General features: G+C 40.1%; 1 protein-coding gene across 1 annotated transcript in view; it reads right to left on the bottom strand.

The window, feature by feature from the left end:
• LOC115126106 (C-myc promoter-binding protein-like) overlaps positions 1–16243 on the bottom strand; it is a 118039-nt gene that overhangs the window by 83727 nt on the left and 18069 nt on the right. The window contains 2 exon segments of the mRNA XM_065002742.1: positions 7041–7110; positions 13843–14089. Coding sequence (XP_064858814.1) covers positions 7041–7110; positions 13843–14089 — 317 coding nt within the window.

The raw sequence follows: 16243 nt of genomic DNA, 5'->3' as shown, positions 1-16243 counted from the left end.
TAATATCCTGTCCTATTCCACTGTCTGTCTAATATCCTGTCCTATTACACTGTATGTCTAATATTCTGTCCTACTACACTGTCTAATATTCTGTCCTATTCCACTGTCTGTCTAATATTCTGTCCTATTACACTGTCTGTCTAATATTCTGTCCTATTACACTGTCTAATATTCTGTCCTATTACACTGTCTAATATTCTGTCCTATTACACTGTCTGTCTAATATTCTGTCCTATTACACTGTCTAATATTCTGTCCTATTACACTGTCTAATATCCTGTCCTATTACACTGTCTGTTCAATATTCTGTCCTATTACACTGTCTAATATTCTGTCCTATTACACTGTCTGTTCAATATTCGGTCCTATTACACTGTCTAATATTCTGTCCTATTACACTGTCTGTCTAATATTCTGTCCTATTACACTGTCTAATATTCTGTCCTATTACACTGTCTAATATCCTGTCCTATTCCACTGTCTGTCTAATATCCTGTCCTATTACACTGTCTGTCTAATATCCTGTCCTATTACACTGTCTGTCTAATATTCTGTCCTATTACACTGTCTAATATTCTGTCCTATTCCACTGTCTAATATCCTGTCCTATTCCACTGTCTGTCTAATATCCTGTCCTATTACACTGTCTAATATTCTGTCCTATTACACTGTCTAATATTCTGTCCTATTACACTGTCTGTCTAATATTCTGTCCTATTACACTGTTTGTTCAATATTCTGTCCTATTACACTGTCTGTTCAATATTCTGTCCTATTACACTGTCTGTCTAATATTCTGTCCTATTACACTGTCTAATATTCTGTCCTATTACACTGTCTGTCTAATATCCTGTCCTATTACACTGTCTAATATTCTGTCCTATTCCACTGTCTGTTCAATATTCTGTCCTATTACACTGTATGTCTAATATTCTGCCCTATTCCACTGTCTGTCTAAGATTCTGTCCTATTACACTGTCTAATATTCTGTCCTATTACACTGTCTAATATTCTGTCCTATTACACTGTCTAATATTTTGTCCTATTACACTGTCTGTTCAATATTCTGTCCTATTACACTGTCTAATATTCTGTCCTATTACACTGTCTAATATTCTGTCCTATTACACTGTCTAATATTTTGTCCTATTACACTGTCTGTTCAATATTCTGTCCTATTACACTCTAATATTATGTCCTATTACACTGTCTACTATTCTGTCCTATTCCACTGTCTGTTCAATATTCTGTCCTATTACACTCTAATATTATGTCCTATTACACTGTCTACTATTCTTCTGTCCTATTACACTGTCTAATATTCTGTCCTATTCCACTGTCTGTCTAATATTCTGTCCTATTACACTGTCTGTTTAATATTCTGTCCTATTACACTGTCTAATATTCTGCCCTATTCCACTGTCTGTCTAAGATTCTGTCCTATTACACTGTCTAATATTCTGTCCTATTACACTGTCTAATATTCTGTCCTATTACACTGTCTAATATTTTGTCCTATTACACTGTCTGTTCAATATTCTGTCCTATTACACTGTCTAATATTCTGTCCTATTACACTGTCTAATATTCTGTCCTATTACACTGTCTAATATTTTGTCCTATTACACTGTCTGTTCAATATTCTGTCCTATTACACTCTAATATTATGTCCTATTACACTGTCTACTATTCTGTCCTATTCCACTGTCTGTTCAATATTCTGTCCTATTACACTCTAATATTATGTCCTATTACACTGTCTACTATTCTTCTGTCCTATTACACTGTCTAATATTCTGTCCTATTCCACTGTCTGTCTAATATTCTGTCCTATTACACTGTCTGTTTAATATTCTGTCCTATTACACTGTCTGTCTAATATCCTGTCCTATTACACTGTCTGTCTAATATTCTGTCCTATTACACTGTCTAATATTCTGTCCTATTCCACTGTCTAATATCCTGTCCTATTCCACTGTCTGTCTAATATCCTGTCCTATTACACTGTCTAATATTCTGTCCTATTACACTGTCTAATATCCTGTCCTATTACACTGTCTGTCTAATATTCTGTCCTATTACACTGTCTGTCTAATATTCTGTCCTATTACACTGTCTGTCTAATATTCTGTCCTATTACACTGTCTGTTTAATATTCTGTCCTATTACACTGTCTAATATTCTGTCCTATTACACTGTCTAATATCCTGTCCTATTCCACTGTCTGTCTAATATCCTGTCCTATTACACGGTCTGTCTAATATTCTGTCCTATTACACTGTCTGTCTAATATTCTGTCCTATTACACTGTCTAATATTCTGTCCTATTCCACTGTCTGTCTAATAGTCTGTCCTATTACACTGTCTGTCTAATATTCTGTCCTATTACACTGTCTAATATTCTGTCCTATTACACTGTCTAATATTCTGTCCTATTACACTGTCTGTCTAATATTATGTCCTATTCCACTGTCTGTTCAATATTCTGTCCTATTACACTGTCTAATATTCTGTCCTATTACACTGTCTAATATTCTGTCCTATTCCACTGTCTGTCTAATATCCTGTCCTATTACACTGTCTGTCTAATATTCTGTCCTATTACACTGTCTGTCTAATATTCTGTCCTATTACACTGTCTAATATTCTGTCCTATTCCACTGTCTGTCTAATATTCTGTCCTATTACATTGTCTGTCTAATATTCTGTCCTATTACACTGTCTAATATTCTGTCTTATTACACTGTCTGTCTAATATTCTGTCCTATTACACTGTCTAATATTCTGTCCTATTACACTGTCTAATATTCTGTCCTATTACACTGTCTGTCTAATATTCTGTCCTATTCCACTGTCTGTTCAATATTCTGTCCTATTACACTGTCTAATATTCTGTCCTATTACACTGTCTAATATTCTGTCCTATTACACTGTCTAATATCCTGTCCTATTCCACTGTCTGTCTAATATCCTGTCCTATTACACTGTATGTCTAATATTCTGTCCTACTACACTGTCTAATATTCTGTCCTATTCCACTGTCTGTCTAATATTCTGTCCTATTACACTGTCTGTCTAATATTCTGTCCTATTACACTGTCTAATATTCTGTCCTATTACACTGTCTAATATTCTGTCCTATTACACTGTCTAATATCCTGTCCTATTACACTGTCTGTTCAATATTCTGTCCTATTACACTGTCTAATATTCTGTCCTATTACACTGTCTGTTCAATATTCGGTCCTATTACACTGTCTAATATTCTGTCCTATTACACTGTCTAATATCCTGTCCTATTACACTGTCTGTTCAATATTCTGTCCTATTACACTGTCTAATATTCTGTCCTATTACACTGTCTGTCTAATATTCTGTCCTATTACACTGTCTGTCTAATATTCTGTCCTATTACACTGTCTAATATTCTGTCCTATTACACTGTCTAATATCCTGTCCTATTCCACTGTCTGTCTAATATCCTGTCCTATTACACTGTCTGTCTAATATCCTGTCCTATTACACTGTCTGTCTAATATTCTGTCCTATTACACTGTCTAATATTCTGTCCTATTCCACTGTCTAATATCCTGTCCTATTCCACTGTCTGTCTAATATCCTGTCCTATTACACTGTCTAATATTCTGTCCTATTACACTGTCTAATATTCTGTCCTATTACACTGTCTGTCTAATATTCTGTCCTATTACACTGTTTGTTCAATATTCTGTCCTATTACACTGTCTGTTCAATATTCTGTCCTATTACACTGTCTGTCTAATATTCTGTCCTATTACACTGTCTAATATTCTGTCCTATTACACTGTCTGTCTAATATCCTGTCCTATTACACTGTCTAATATTCTGTCCTATTCCACTGTCTGTTCAATATTCTGTCCTATTACACTGTATGTCTAATATTCTGCCTATTCCACTGTCTGTCTAAGATTCTGTCCTATTACACTGTCTAATATTCTGTCCTATTACACTGTCTAATATTCTGTCCTATTACACTGTCTAATATTTTTTGTCCTATTACACTGTCTGTTCAATATTCTGTCCTATTACACTGTCTAATATTCTGTCCTATTACACTGTCTAATATTCTGTCCTATTACACTGTCTAATATTTTGTCCTATTACACTGTCTGTTCAATATTCTGTCCTATTACACTCTAATATTATGTCCTATTACACTGTCTACTATTCTGTCCTATTCCACTGTCTGTTCAATATTCTGTCCTATTACACTCTAATATTATGTCCTATTACACTGTCTACTATTCTTCTGTCCTATTACACTGTCTAATATTCTGTCCTATTCCACTGTCTGTCTAATATTCTGTCCTATTACACTGTCTAATATTCTGTCCTATTACACTGTCTGTTTAATATTCTGTCCTATTACACTGTCTGTCTAATATCCTGTCCTATTACACTGTCTGTCTAATATTCTGTCCTATTACACTGTCTAATATTCTGTCCTATTCCACTGTCTAATATCCTGTCCTATTCCACTGTCTGTCTAATATCCTGTCCTATTACACTGTCTAATATTCTGTCCTATTACACTGTCTAATATCCTGTCCTATTACATAGTCTGTCTAATATTCTGTCCTATTACACTGTCTGTCTAATATTCTGTCCTATTACACTGTCTGTCTAATATTCTGTCCTATTACACTGTCTGTTTAATATTCTGTCCTATTACACTGTCTAATATTCTGTCCTATTACACTGTCTAATATCCTGTCCTATTCCACTGTCTGTCTAATATCCTGTCCTATTACACGGTCTGTCTAATATTCTGTCCTATTACACTGTCTGTCTAATATTCTGTCCTATTACACTGTCTAATATTCTGTCCTATTCCACTGTCTGTCTAATAGTCTGTCCTATTACACTGTCTGTCTAATATTCTGTCCTATTACACTGTCTAATATTCTGTCCTATTACACTGTCTGTCTAATATTATGTCCTATTCCACTGTCTGTTCAATATTCTGTCCTATTACACTGTCTAATATTCTGTCCTATTACACTGTCTAATATTCTGTCCTATTCCACTGTCTGTCTAATATCCTGTCCTATTACACTGTCTGTCTAATATTCTGTCCTATTACACTGTCTGTCTAATATTCTGTCCTATTACACTGTCTAATATTCTGTCCTATTCCACTGTCTGTCTAATATTCTGTCCTATTACATTGTCTGTCTAATATTCTGTCCTATTACACTGTCTAATATTCTGTCTTATTACACTGTCTGTCTAATATTCTGTCCTATTACACTGTCTAATATTCTGTCCTATTACACTGTCTAATATTCTGTCCTATTACACTGTCTGTCTAATATTCTGTCCTATTCCACTGTCTGTTCAATATTCTGTCCTATTACACTGTCTAATATTCTGTCCTATTACACTGTCTAATATTCTGTCCTATTACACTGTCTAATATCCTGTCCTATTCCACTGTCTGTCTAATATCCTGTCCTATTACACTGTATGTCTAATATTCTGTCCTACTACACTGTCTAATATTCTGTCCTATTCCACTGTCTGTCTAATATTCTGTCCTATTACACTGTCTGTCTAATATTCTGTCCTATTACACTGTCTAATATTCTGTCCTATTACACTGTCTAATATTCTGTCCTATTACACTGTCTAATATCCTGTCCTATTACACTGTCTGTTCAATATTCTGTCCTATTACACTGTCTAATATTCTGTCCTATTACACTGTCTGTTCAATATTCGGTCCTATTACACTGTCTAATATTCTGTCCTATTACACTGTCTAATATCCTGTCCTATTACACTGTCTGTTCAATATTCTGTCCTATTACACTGTCTAATATTCTGTCCTATTACACTGTCTGTCTAATATTCTGTCCTATTACACTGTCTGTCTAATATTCTGTCCTATTACACTGTCTAATATTCTGTCCTATTACACTGTCTAATATCCTGTCCTATTCCACTGTCTGTCTAATATCCTGTCCTATTACACTGTCTGTCTAATATCCTGTCCTATTACACTGTCTGTCTAATATTCTGTCCTATTACACTGTCTAATATTCTGTCCTATTCCACTGTCTAATATCCTGTCCTATTCCACTGTCTGTCTAATATCCTGTCCTATTACACTGTCTAATATTCTGTCCTATTACACTGTCTAATATTCTGTCCTATTACACTGTCTGTCTAATATTCTGTCCTATTACACTGTTTGTTCAATATTCTGTCCTATTACACTGTCTGTTCAATATTCTGTCCTATTACACTGTCTGTCTAATATTCTGTCCTATTACACTGTCTAATATTCTGTCCTATTACACTGTCTGTCTAATATCCTGTCCTATTACACTGTCTAATATTCTGTCCTATTCCACTGTCTGTTCAATATTCTGTCCTATTACACTGTATGTCTAATATTCTGCCCTATTCCACTGTCTGTCTAAGATTCTGTCCTATTACACTGTCTAATATTCTGTCCTATTACACTGTCTAATATTCTGTCCTATTACACTGTCTAATATTTTGTCCTATTACACTGTCTGTTCAATATTCTGTCCTATTACACTGTCTAATATTCTGTCCTATTACACTGTCTAATATTCTGTCCTATTACACTGTCTAATATTTTGTCCTATTACACTGTCTGTTCAATATTCTGTCCTATTACACTCTAATATTATGTCCTATTACACTGTCTACTATTCTGTCCTATTCCACTGTCTGTTCAATATTCTGTCCTATTACACTCTAATATTATGTCCTATTACACTGTCTACTATTCTTCTGTCCTATTACACTGTCTAATATTCTGTCCTATTCCACTGTCTGTTCAATATTCTGTCCTATTACACTGTCTAATATTCTGTCCTATTACACTGTCTAATATTTTGTCCTATTACACTGTCTGTCTACTATTCTTCTGTCCTATTACACTGTCTAATATTCTGTCCTATTCCACTGTCTGTCTAATATTCTGTCCTATTACACTGTCTGTGCATTAGAGAATCCAAGTCCTTTACCTGCGTTGTATGCGATTGTGTTGGTTTTAGCCAGTGACTTCTTGTAACACAGGTACACCGAGGATCCCCACTGACATGGACAAACAGACGGGTAAAACGGGTAAAGACAATGCATTATAAACTCAGCAAAAAAACAAACGTTCCTTTTTCAGGACCCTGTCTTTCAAAGATACTTCGTAAAAATCCAAATGACTTCACAGATCTTCATTGTAAAGGGTTTAAACACTGTTTCCCATGCTTGTTCAATGAACCATAAACAATTAATGAACATGCACCTGTGGACCGGTCGTTAAGACACTAACAGCTTACAGACGGTAGGCAATTAAGGTCACAGTTATGACAACTTAGGACACTAAAGAGGCCTTTCTACTGACTCTGAAAAAACACCAAAATAAAGATGCCCAGTGTCCCTGCTCATCTGCGTGAACGTGCCTTAGTCATGCTGCAAGGAGGCATGAAGCCTGCAGATGTGGACTGCAGATGTGGCCACTATGAGGACAGCTGATCAACAACACCTGCACAGGATCGGTACATCCAAACATCACACCTGCGGGACAGGTACAGGATGGCAACATCAACTTTCCCAGTTACACCAGGAACACACAATCCCTCCATCAGTGCTCAGACTGTCCGCAATAGGCTGAGAGAGGCTGGACTGAGGGCTTGTAGGCCTGTTGTAAGGCAGGTCCTCACCTGACATCACCGGCAACAACGTCACCTATGGGCACAAACCCACCGTCGCTGGACCAGACAGGACTGGCAAAAAGTGCTCATCACTGACGAGTCACTGTTTTGTCTCGCGAGGGGTGATGGTTGGATTTGCGTTTATTGTCGAAGGAATGAGCGTTACACTGAGGCCTGTACTCTGGAGAGGGATCGATTTGGAGATGGAGGGTCCGTCATGGTCTGGGGCGGTGTGTCACAGCGTCATCGAACTGAGCTTGTCGTCATTGCAGGAAATCTCAACTCTGTGCATTACAGGGGAGACATCCTCCTCCCTCATGTGGTACCCTTCCTGCAGAGTCACCCTGACATGACCCTCCAGCATGAAAATGCCACCAGCCATACTGCTCGTTCTGTGCGTGATTTCTTGCAAGACAGGTATGTCAGTGTTCTGCCATGGCCAGTGAAGAGACCGGATCTCAATCCCATTGAGCATGTCTGGGACCTGTTGGATCGGAGGGTGAGGTCTAGGGCCATTCCCCTCAGAAATGTATAGGAACTTGCAGGTGCCTTGGTGGAAGAGTGGGGTAACATCTCACAGTACAAACAGGCAAATCTGGTGTAGTCCATGAGGAGGAGATGAACTGCAGTACTTAATGCAGCTGGTGGCCACACCAGATACTGACTGTTACCTCCACCCCTCCCCCTTTGTTCAGGGACACATTATTCAATTTCTGTTAGTCACATGTCTGTGGAACTTGTTCAGTTTATGTCTCAGTTGTTGAATCTTGTTATGTTCATACAAATATTTGCACATGTTATGTTTGCTGAAAATAAAGGCAGTTGACAGTGAGAGGACGTTTCCTTAGAGGTAGAACAGTTATACACTGAGTGTACAAAACATTAGGAACGCCTGTTTGTTCCTTGACATAAACTGACCAGGTGAAAGCCATGATCCCTTATTGATGTCACCTGTTAAGTCAACTTCAATCAGTGTAGATGAATGGGAGGAGACAGGTTAAATAAGGACTTTTAAGCCTTGAGACAATTGAGACATTGATTGTGTATGTGTGCCATTCAGAGGGTGAATGGGCAAGACAAAATATTTAAGTGCCTTTGAACGGGGTATGGTAGTAGGTGCCAGGCGCACCAGTTTGTGTCAAGAACTGCAACGCTGCTGGGTTTTTCACGCTCAATCATCTCCTGTGTGTATCAAGAATGGTCCACCACCCAAAGGACATCCAGCCAACTTGACACAGCTGTGGGAAGCATTGGAGTCAACATGGGCCAGCATCCCTGTGGAACACTTTCGACACCTTTTATAGTCAATGCCCCAACGAATTGAGGCTGTTCTAAGGGCAAAAAGGTGGTGGAATTCAATTATTAGGAAGGTGTTCATAACGTTTTGTACACTTAGTGTTGTTCCTCGGGACATTGTATTTGGTGAAAAGCATAGGACCTATAATGTAACCTTGGGGGACGCCACTTGTCAACTCCACGTAAGTAAGCCTTGTCTGAGCCAGAATGGAGCCAATGTTCTGTTTCTGTAGGGTGAGGTTGTACAAGTACAGTAGCTTGCAAAAGTATTCACCCCCCCCTCAATTTTTCCTATTTTGTTGCCTTTCAACCTGGAATTAAAATAGATTTTTTGGGGGGGGTTCGTTTCATTTGATTTTTTTTGTTGATATTTTGCATTGTGAAACAAACAAACAAACAAACAAACAAAAAAACTTTAGCGTGCATGACTATTCACCCCCCCAGAAGTCAATACTTTGTAGAGCCACCTTTTGCAGCAATTACAGCTGCAAGTCTCTTGGGGTATGTCTCTATAAGCTTGGCACATCTAGCCACTCGGATCTTTGCCCATTCTTCAAGGCAAAACTGCTCCAGCTCCTTCAAGTTGGATGGGTTCCACTGGTGTACAGCAATCTTTAAGTCATACCACAGATTCTCAATTGGATTGAGGTCTGGGTTTGACTAGGCCATTCCAAGACATTTAAATGTTTCCCCTTAAACCACTCGAGTGTTGCTTTAGCAGTATGCTTAGGGTCATTGTCCTGCTGGAAGGTGAACCTCCGTACCGGTCTCAAATCTCTGGAAGACAAACTGTTTCCCTCAAGAAACTCCCTGTATTTAGCGCCATCCGTCATTCCTTCAACTCTGGTCAGTTTCCCAGTCCCTGCCAATGAAAAATATTCCCACAGCATGATGCTGCCACCACCGTGCTTCCCTGTAGGGATGGTGTTCTTGGGGTGATGAGAGGTGTTGAGTTTGCGCTAGACATAGCGTTTTCCTTGATGGCGAAAACCTAAATTTTAGTCTCATCTGACCAGAATACGTTCTTCTGTAAGTTTGGGGAGTCTCCCACATGCCTGTTGGCGAAAACCAAACGTGTTTGTTTATTTTTTTCTTTAAGTGATGGCTTTTTTCTGGCCACCCTTCCGTAAAGCCCAGCTCTGTGGAGTGTACGGCTTAAAGTGGTCCAATGGACAGATACTCCAATCTCTGCTGTGGAGTTTAACAGCTCCTTCAGGGTTATCTTTGCTCTCTCTTTATTGCTTCTCCACAACTTTGTCCCTGACCTGATTGGAGAGCTCCTTGGTCTTCATAGTGTCGCTTGCTTGGTGATGCCCCTTGCTTAGTGGTGTTGCAGACTCTGCCTTTCAGAACAGGTGTGTATATACTGAGATCATGAGATAGATCATGTGACACTTAGATTGCACACAGGTGGACTTTATTTAACCAACGTTAACTGCCCATGATATATGAGACAACTTACACATGGTCATGTTCATATAAAGTGGCATTGTTTACATCGTTACCTAGCAACCCCTTACCATTACAACTTTTACAACTACTAGTCTTAGCACCTGTAGCTCGTCATGGATGATTTTAAAGTTGCTTTTGATTTCTTTTATCCACTAACGTTTAATGAAGTGTACCAACAAGAAGAGGAGGAGGTGGAAGATATGAAAGAAATTAAACAAGAAGAGCAAATGGAACAGCAACCTAAGCCCAGTGTTAATGTTATAGATATGGACCAGCAACCTGAGTCCAGTGTTAATGTTATAGATATGGACCAGCAACCTGAGTCCAGTGTTAATGTTATAGATATGGACCAGCAACCTGAGCCCAGTGTTAATGTTATAGATATGGACCAGCAACCTGAGTTCAGTGTTAATGTTATAGATATAGACCAGCAACCTGAGTCCAGTGTTAATGTTATAGATATGGACCAGCAACCTGAGCCCAGTGTTAACATTATCGATGGACCAGCAACCTGAGTCCAGTGTTAATGTTATAGATATACACCAGCAACCTGAGTCCAGTGTTAATGTTATAGATATAGACCAGCAACCTGAGTCCAGTGTTAATGTTATAGATATGGACCAGCAACCTGAGTCCAGTGTTAATGTTATAGATATACACCAGCAACCTGAGTCCAGTGTTAATGTTATAGATATGGACCAGCAACCTGAGTCCAGTGTTAATGTTATAGATATGGACCAGCAACCTGAGTCCAGTGTTAATGTTATAGATATGGACCAGCAACCTGAGCCCAGTGTTAATGTTATAGATATGGACCAGCAACCTGAGTTCAGTGTTAATGTTATAGATATAGACCAGCAACCTAAGCCCAGTGTTAATGTTATAGATATGGACCAGCAACCTGAGCCCAGTGTTAACATTATCGATGGACCAGCAACCTGAGTTCAGTGTTAATGTTATAGATATGGACCAGCAACCTGAGTTCAGTGTTAATGTTATAGATATGGACCAGCAACCTGAGTCCAGTGTTAATGTTATAGATATGGACCAGCAACCTGAGTTCAGTGTTAATGTTATAGATATGGACCAGCAACCTGAGTTCAGTGTTAATGTTATAGATATGGACCAGCAACCTGAGTTCAGTGTTAATGTTATAGATATGGACCAGCAACCTGAGTCCAGTGTTAATGTTATAGATATGGACCAGCAACCTGAGTCCAGTGTTAATGTTATAGATATGGACCAGCAACCTAAGCCCAGTGTTAATGTTATAGATATGGACCAGCAACCTGAGCCCAGTGTTAACATTATCGATGGACCAGCAACCTGAGTTCAGTGTTAATGTTATAGATATGGACCAGCAACCTGAGTTCAGTGTTAATGTTATAGATATGGACCAGCAACCTGAGTCCAGTGTTAATGTTATAGATATGGACCAGCAACCTAAGCCCAGTGTTAATGTTATAGATATGGACCAGCAACCTGAGTTCAGTGTTAATGTTATAGATATAGACCAGCAACCTGAGCCCAGTGTTAACATTATCGATGGACCAGCAACCTGAGTTCAGTGTTAATGTTATAGATATAGACCAGCAACCTGAGCCCAGTGTTAACATTATCGATGGACCAGCAACCTGAGTCCAGTGTTAATGTTATAGATATGGACCAGCAACCTAAGCCCAGTGTTAATGTTATAGATATGGACCAGCAACCTGAGTTCAGTGTTAATGTTATAGATATGGACCAGCAACCTGAGTTCAGTGTTAATGTTATAGATATGGACCAGCAACCTGAGTCCAGTGTTAATGTTATAGATATGGACCAGCAACCTGAGCCCAGTGTTAATGTTATAGATATGGACCAGCAACCTGAGTCCAGTGTTAATGTTATAGATATGGACCAGCAACCTGAGCCCAGTGTTAATGTTATAGATATAGACCAGCAACCTGAGTCCAGTGTTAATGTTATAGATATGGACCAGCAACCTGAGTTCAGTGTTAATGTTATAGATATGGACCAGCAACCTGAGTCCAGTGTTAATGTTATAGATATGGACCAGCAACCTGAGTCCAGTGTTAATGTTATAGATATGGACCAGCAACCTAAGCCCAGTGTTAATGTTATAGATATGGACCAGCAACCTGAGTCCAGTGTTAATGTTATAGATATGGACCAGCAACCTGAGTTCAGTGTTAACATTATCGATGGACCAGCAACCTGAGCCCAGTGTTAACATTATCGATGGACCAGCAACCTGAGCCCACCCCTTGTCTTCTATAGTATCGTTTTGTATTGTATAGTATACTATAGGATAGTATTGTATTGTATAGTATTGTATTGTATTGTATAGTATTGTATAGTATAGCATTGTATTTTATTGTATTGTATAGTATTGTATTGTATAGTATAGTATTGTATTGTATAGTATTGTACTGTATTGTACTGTATTGTATTGTAGTGTATACTATAGTATTGTATTGTATAGTATTGTATAGTATTGTATTGTATTGTATAGTATTGTATAGTATTGCATAGTATAGTATAGTATAGTATAGTATTGTATTGTATAGTATTGTACAGTATTGTATTGTATAGTATTGTATTGTATTGTACAGTATAGTATTGTACAGTATTGTATTGTGTAACATAGTATTGTATTGTATAGTATTGTATTGTATTGTATAGTATTGTATAGTATTGTATTGTACTGTATTGTATTGTATAGTATAGTATAGTATTGTAGTGTATAGTACAGTATTGTATTGTATTGTATAGTATTGTATTGTATAGTATAGTACAGTATTGTATAGTATTGTATTGTATTGTATAGTATTGTATTGTATAGTATTGTACAGTATTGTATAGTATAGTATAGTATTGTATTGTATAGTATTGTATTGTATTGTATTCTACAGTATTGTATAGTATTGTATTGTATAGTATTGTATTGTATAGTATTGCATCGTATTGTATAGTATAGTATTGTATTGTATAGTATTGTATTGTATAGTATTGTACAGTATTGTATTGTATAGTATCGTATTGTATTGTATAGTATTGTATAGTATTGTATAGTATTGTATTGTATAGTATTGTATTCTATAGTATAGTATTGTACTGTACTGTATTGTATTGTATAGTATTGTATTGTATAGTATAATATTGTATTGTATTGTATTGTATAGTGTTGTATTGTATTGTATTGTATTGTATAGTATGGTATTGTATTGTATTGCATAGTATTGTATTGTATAGTATTGTATAGTATTGTATTGTATTGTATAGTATTGTATAGTATTGTATTCTATAGTATTGTATTGTATAGTATAGTATTGTATTGTATAGTATTGTATGGGTTGATTCTGCTCACCATACTACTGTTGAGGTTCTTGTCCACCTTGCAGAAGGTGTGAGGGGGCGTCTCCCCTTTGCCCGGGATGATGATGCAGACATCTGTGACAGCCAATGACGTGTGCGGCTGGCTCTGCGGGGAGCGGCGATAGGTGATGTAGATGCGCTGGGAGGAGGAGCTACTGATGTTGGCAGGGCGACCAGAGGGAGTGGTTTGGACGATGTGACAGCCAGGCTTCAGCTTCTCCTTCCACTCATACAGAACCCTGAGAGGAGACAGAGGAGGAAACGTTAGGACTGATTCACAATACACAGCTGAGCCAAGCCTAGCCTAGCCTAGCCTAACCTATCCTAGCCTAGCCAAGCCAAGCCAAGTCTAGCCTAGCCTAGCCTAACCTATCCTATACTAGCCTAGCCAAGCCAACCTAGCCTAGCCTAGCCTAGCCTAGCCTAGCCTAACCTATCCTAGCCTAGCCTAGCCAAGCCAAGCCTAGACAAGCCTAGCCTAGCCTAGCCTAACCTATCCTATCCTAGCCAAGCCAAGCCTAGCCTAGCCTAGCCAAGCCAAGCCTAGACAAGCCTAGCCTAGTCTAGCTGTACTGGCCTGGACTGGTTACTTATACCCCATTGGATGCTACCTTTGGATTGGGACACAGTCATTGGATGCTGCCTTTGGATTGGGACACAGCCATTGGATGCTGCCTTTGGATTGGGTCACGGCCATTTTTGCTGCACAGAAAATATCTGAACCAGCCCTGTACAGTAGGGGTCGCCATGACAGAGGCAGCCCTGTACAGTAGGGGTCACCATGATAGAGGCAGCCCTGTACAGTAGGGGTCACCATGATAGAGGCTGATTCACAATACACAGCTGAGCCAAGCCTAGCCTAGCCTAGCCTATCATGGTAGCCCTGTACAGTAGGGGTCACCCTGACAGAGGAAGCCCTGTACAGTAGGGGTCACCATGACAGAGGCAGAGGCAGCCCTGTACAGTAGGGGTCACCATGACAGAGGCAGAGGCAGCCCTGTACAGTAGGGGTCGCCATGATAGAGACAGAGGCAGCCCTGTACAGTAGGGGTCGCCATGACAGAGGCAGCCCTGTACAGTAGGGGTCGCCATGATAGAGGCAGCACTGTACAGTAGGGGTCACCATGACAGAGGCAGCCCTGTACAGTAGGGGTCACCATGACAGAGGCAGCCCTGTACAGTAGGGGTCACCATGACAGAGGCAGCCCTGTACAGTAGGGGTCACCATGACAGAGGCAGCCCTGTACAGTAGGGGTCGCCATGACAGAGGCAGAGGCAGCCCTGTACAGTAGGGGTCGCCATGACAGAGGCAGCCCTGTACAGTAGGGGTCACCATGACAGAGACAGCCCTGTACAGTAGGGGTCACATTTACATTTAAGTCATTTAGCAGACGCTCTTATCCAGAGCGACTTACAAATTGGTGCTTTCACCTTATGACATCCAGTGGAACCATGACAGAGGCAGCCCTGTACAGTAGGGGTCACCATGACAGAGGCAGCCCTGTACAGTAGGGGTCACCATGACAGAGGCAGCCCTGTACAGTAGGGGTCACCATGATAGAGGCAGCACTGTACAGTAGGGGTCGCCATGACAGAGGCAGCCCTGTACAGTAGGGGTCGCCATAATAGAGGCAGCCCTGTACAGTAGGGGTCACCATGATAGAGGCAGAGGCAGCACTGTACAGTAGGGGTCGCCATGACAGAGGCAGCCCTGTACAGTAGGGGTCGCCATGATAGAGGCAGAGGCAGCACTGTACAGTAGGGGTCACCATGACAGAGGCAGCACTGTACAGTAGGGGTCGCCATGACAGAGGCAGAGGCAGCACTGTACAGTAGGGGTCGCCATGATAGAGGCAGCCCTGTACAGTAGGGGTCACCATGACAGAGGCAGCCCTGTACAGTAGGGGTCACCATGATAGAGGCAGCCCTGTACAGTAGGGGTCACCATGAAAGAGACAGCCCTGTACAGTAGGGGTCACCATGATAGAGGCAGCCCTGTACAGTAGGGGTCACCATGACAGAGGCAGCCCTGTACAGTAGGGGTCACCATGACAGAGGCAGAGGCAGCCCTGTACAGTAGGGGTCACCATGACAGAGGCAGCCCTGTACAGTAGGGGTCGCCATGACAGAGGCAGCCCTGTACAGTAGGGGTGGCCATGACAGAGGCAGCCCTGTACAGTAGGGGTCGCCATGACAGAGGCAGAGGCAGCCCTGTACAGTAGGGGTCACCATGACAGAGGCAGCCCTGTACAGTAGGGGTCACCATGACAGAGGCAGCCCTGTACAGTAGGGGTCACCATGACAGAGGCAGCCCTGTACAGTAGGGGTCACCATGATAGAGGCAGCACTGTACAGTAGGGGTCGCCATGACAGAGGCAGCCCTGTACAGTAGG

Source organism: Oncorhynchus nerka, linkage group LG17, assembly GCF_034236695.1.
Source record: "Oncorhynchus nerka isolate Pitt River linkage group LG17, Oner_Uvic_2.0, whole genome shotgun sequence".
NCBI classification, from domain to species: domain Eukaryota; kingdom Metazoa; phylum Chordata; class Actinopteri; order Salmoniformes; family Salmonidae; genus Oncorhynchus; species Oncorhynchus nerka.
Note: the sequence above shows the minus strand (reverse complement) of the source record. Positions and strands in the feature narration are given on the sequence as shown.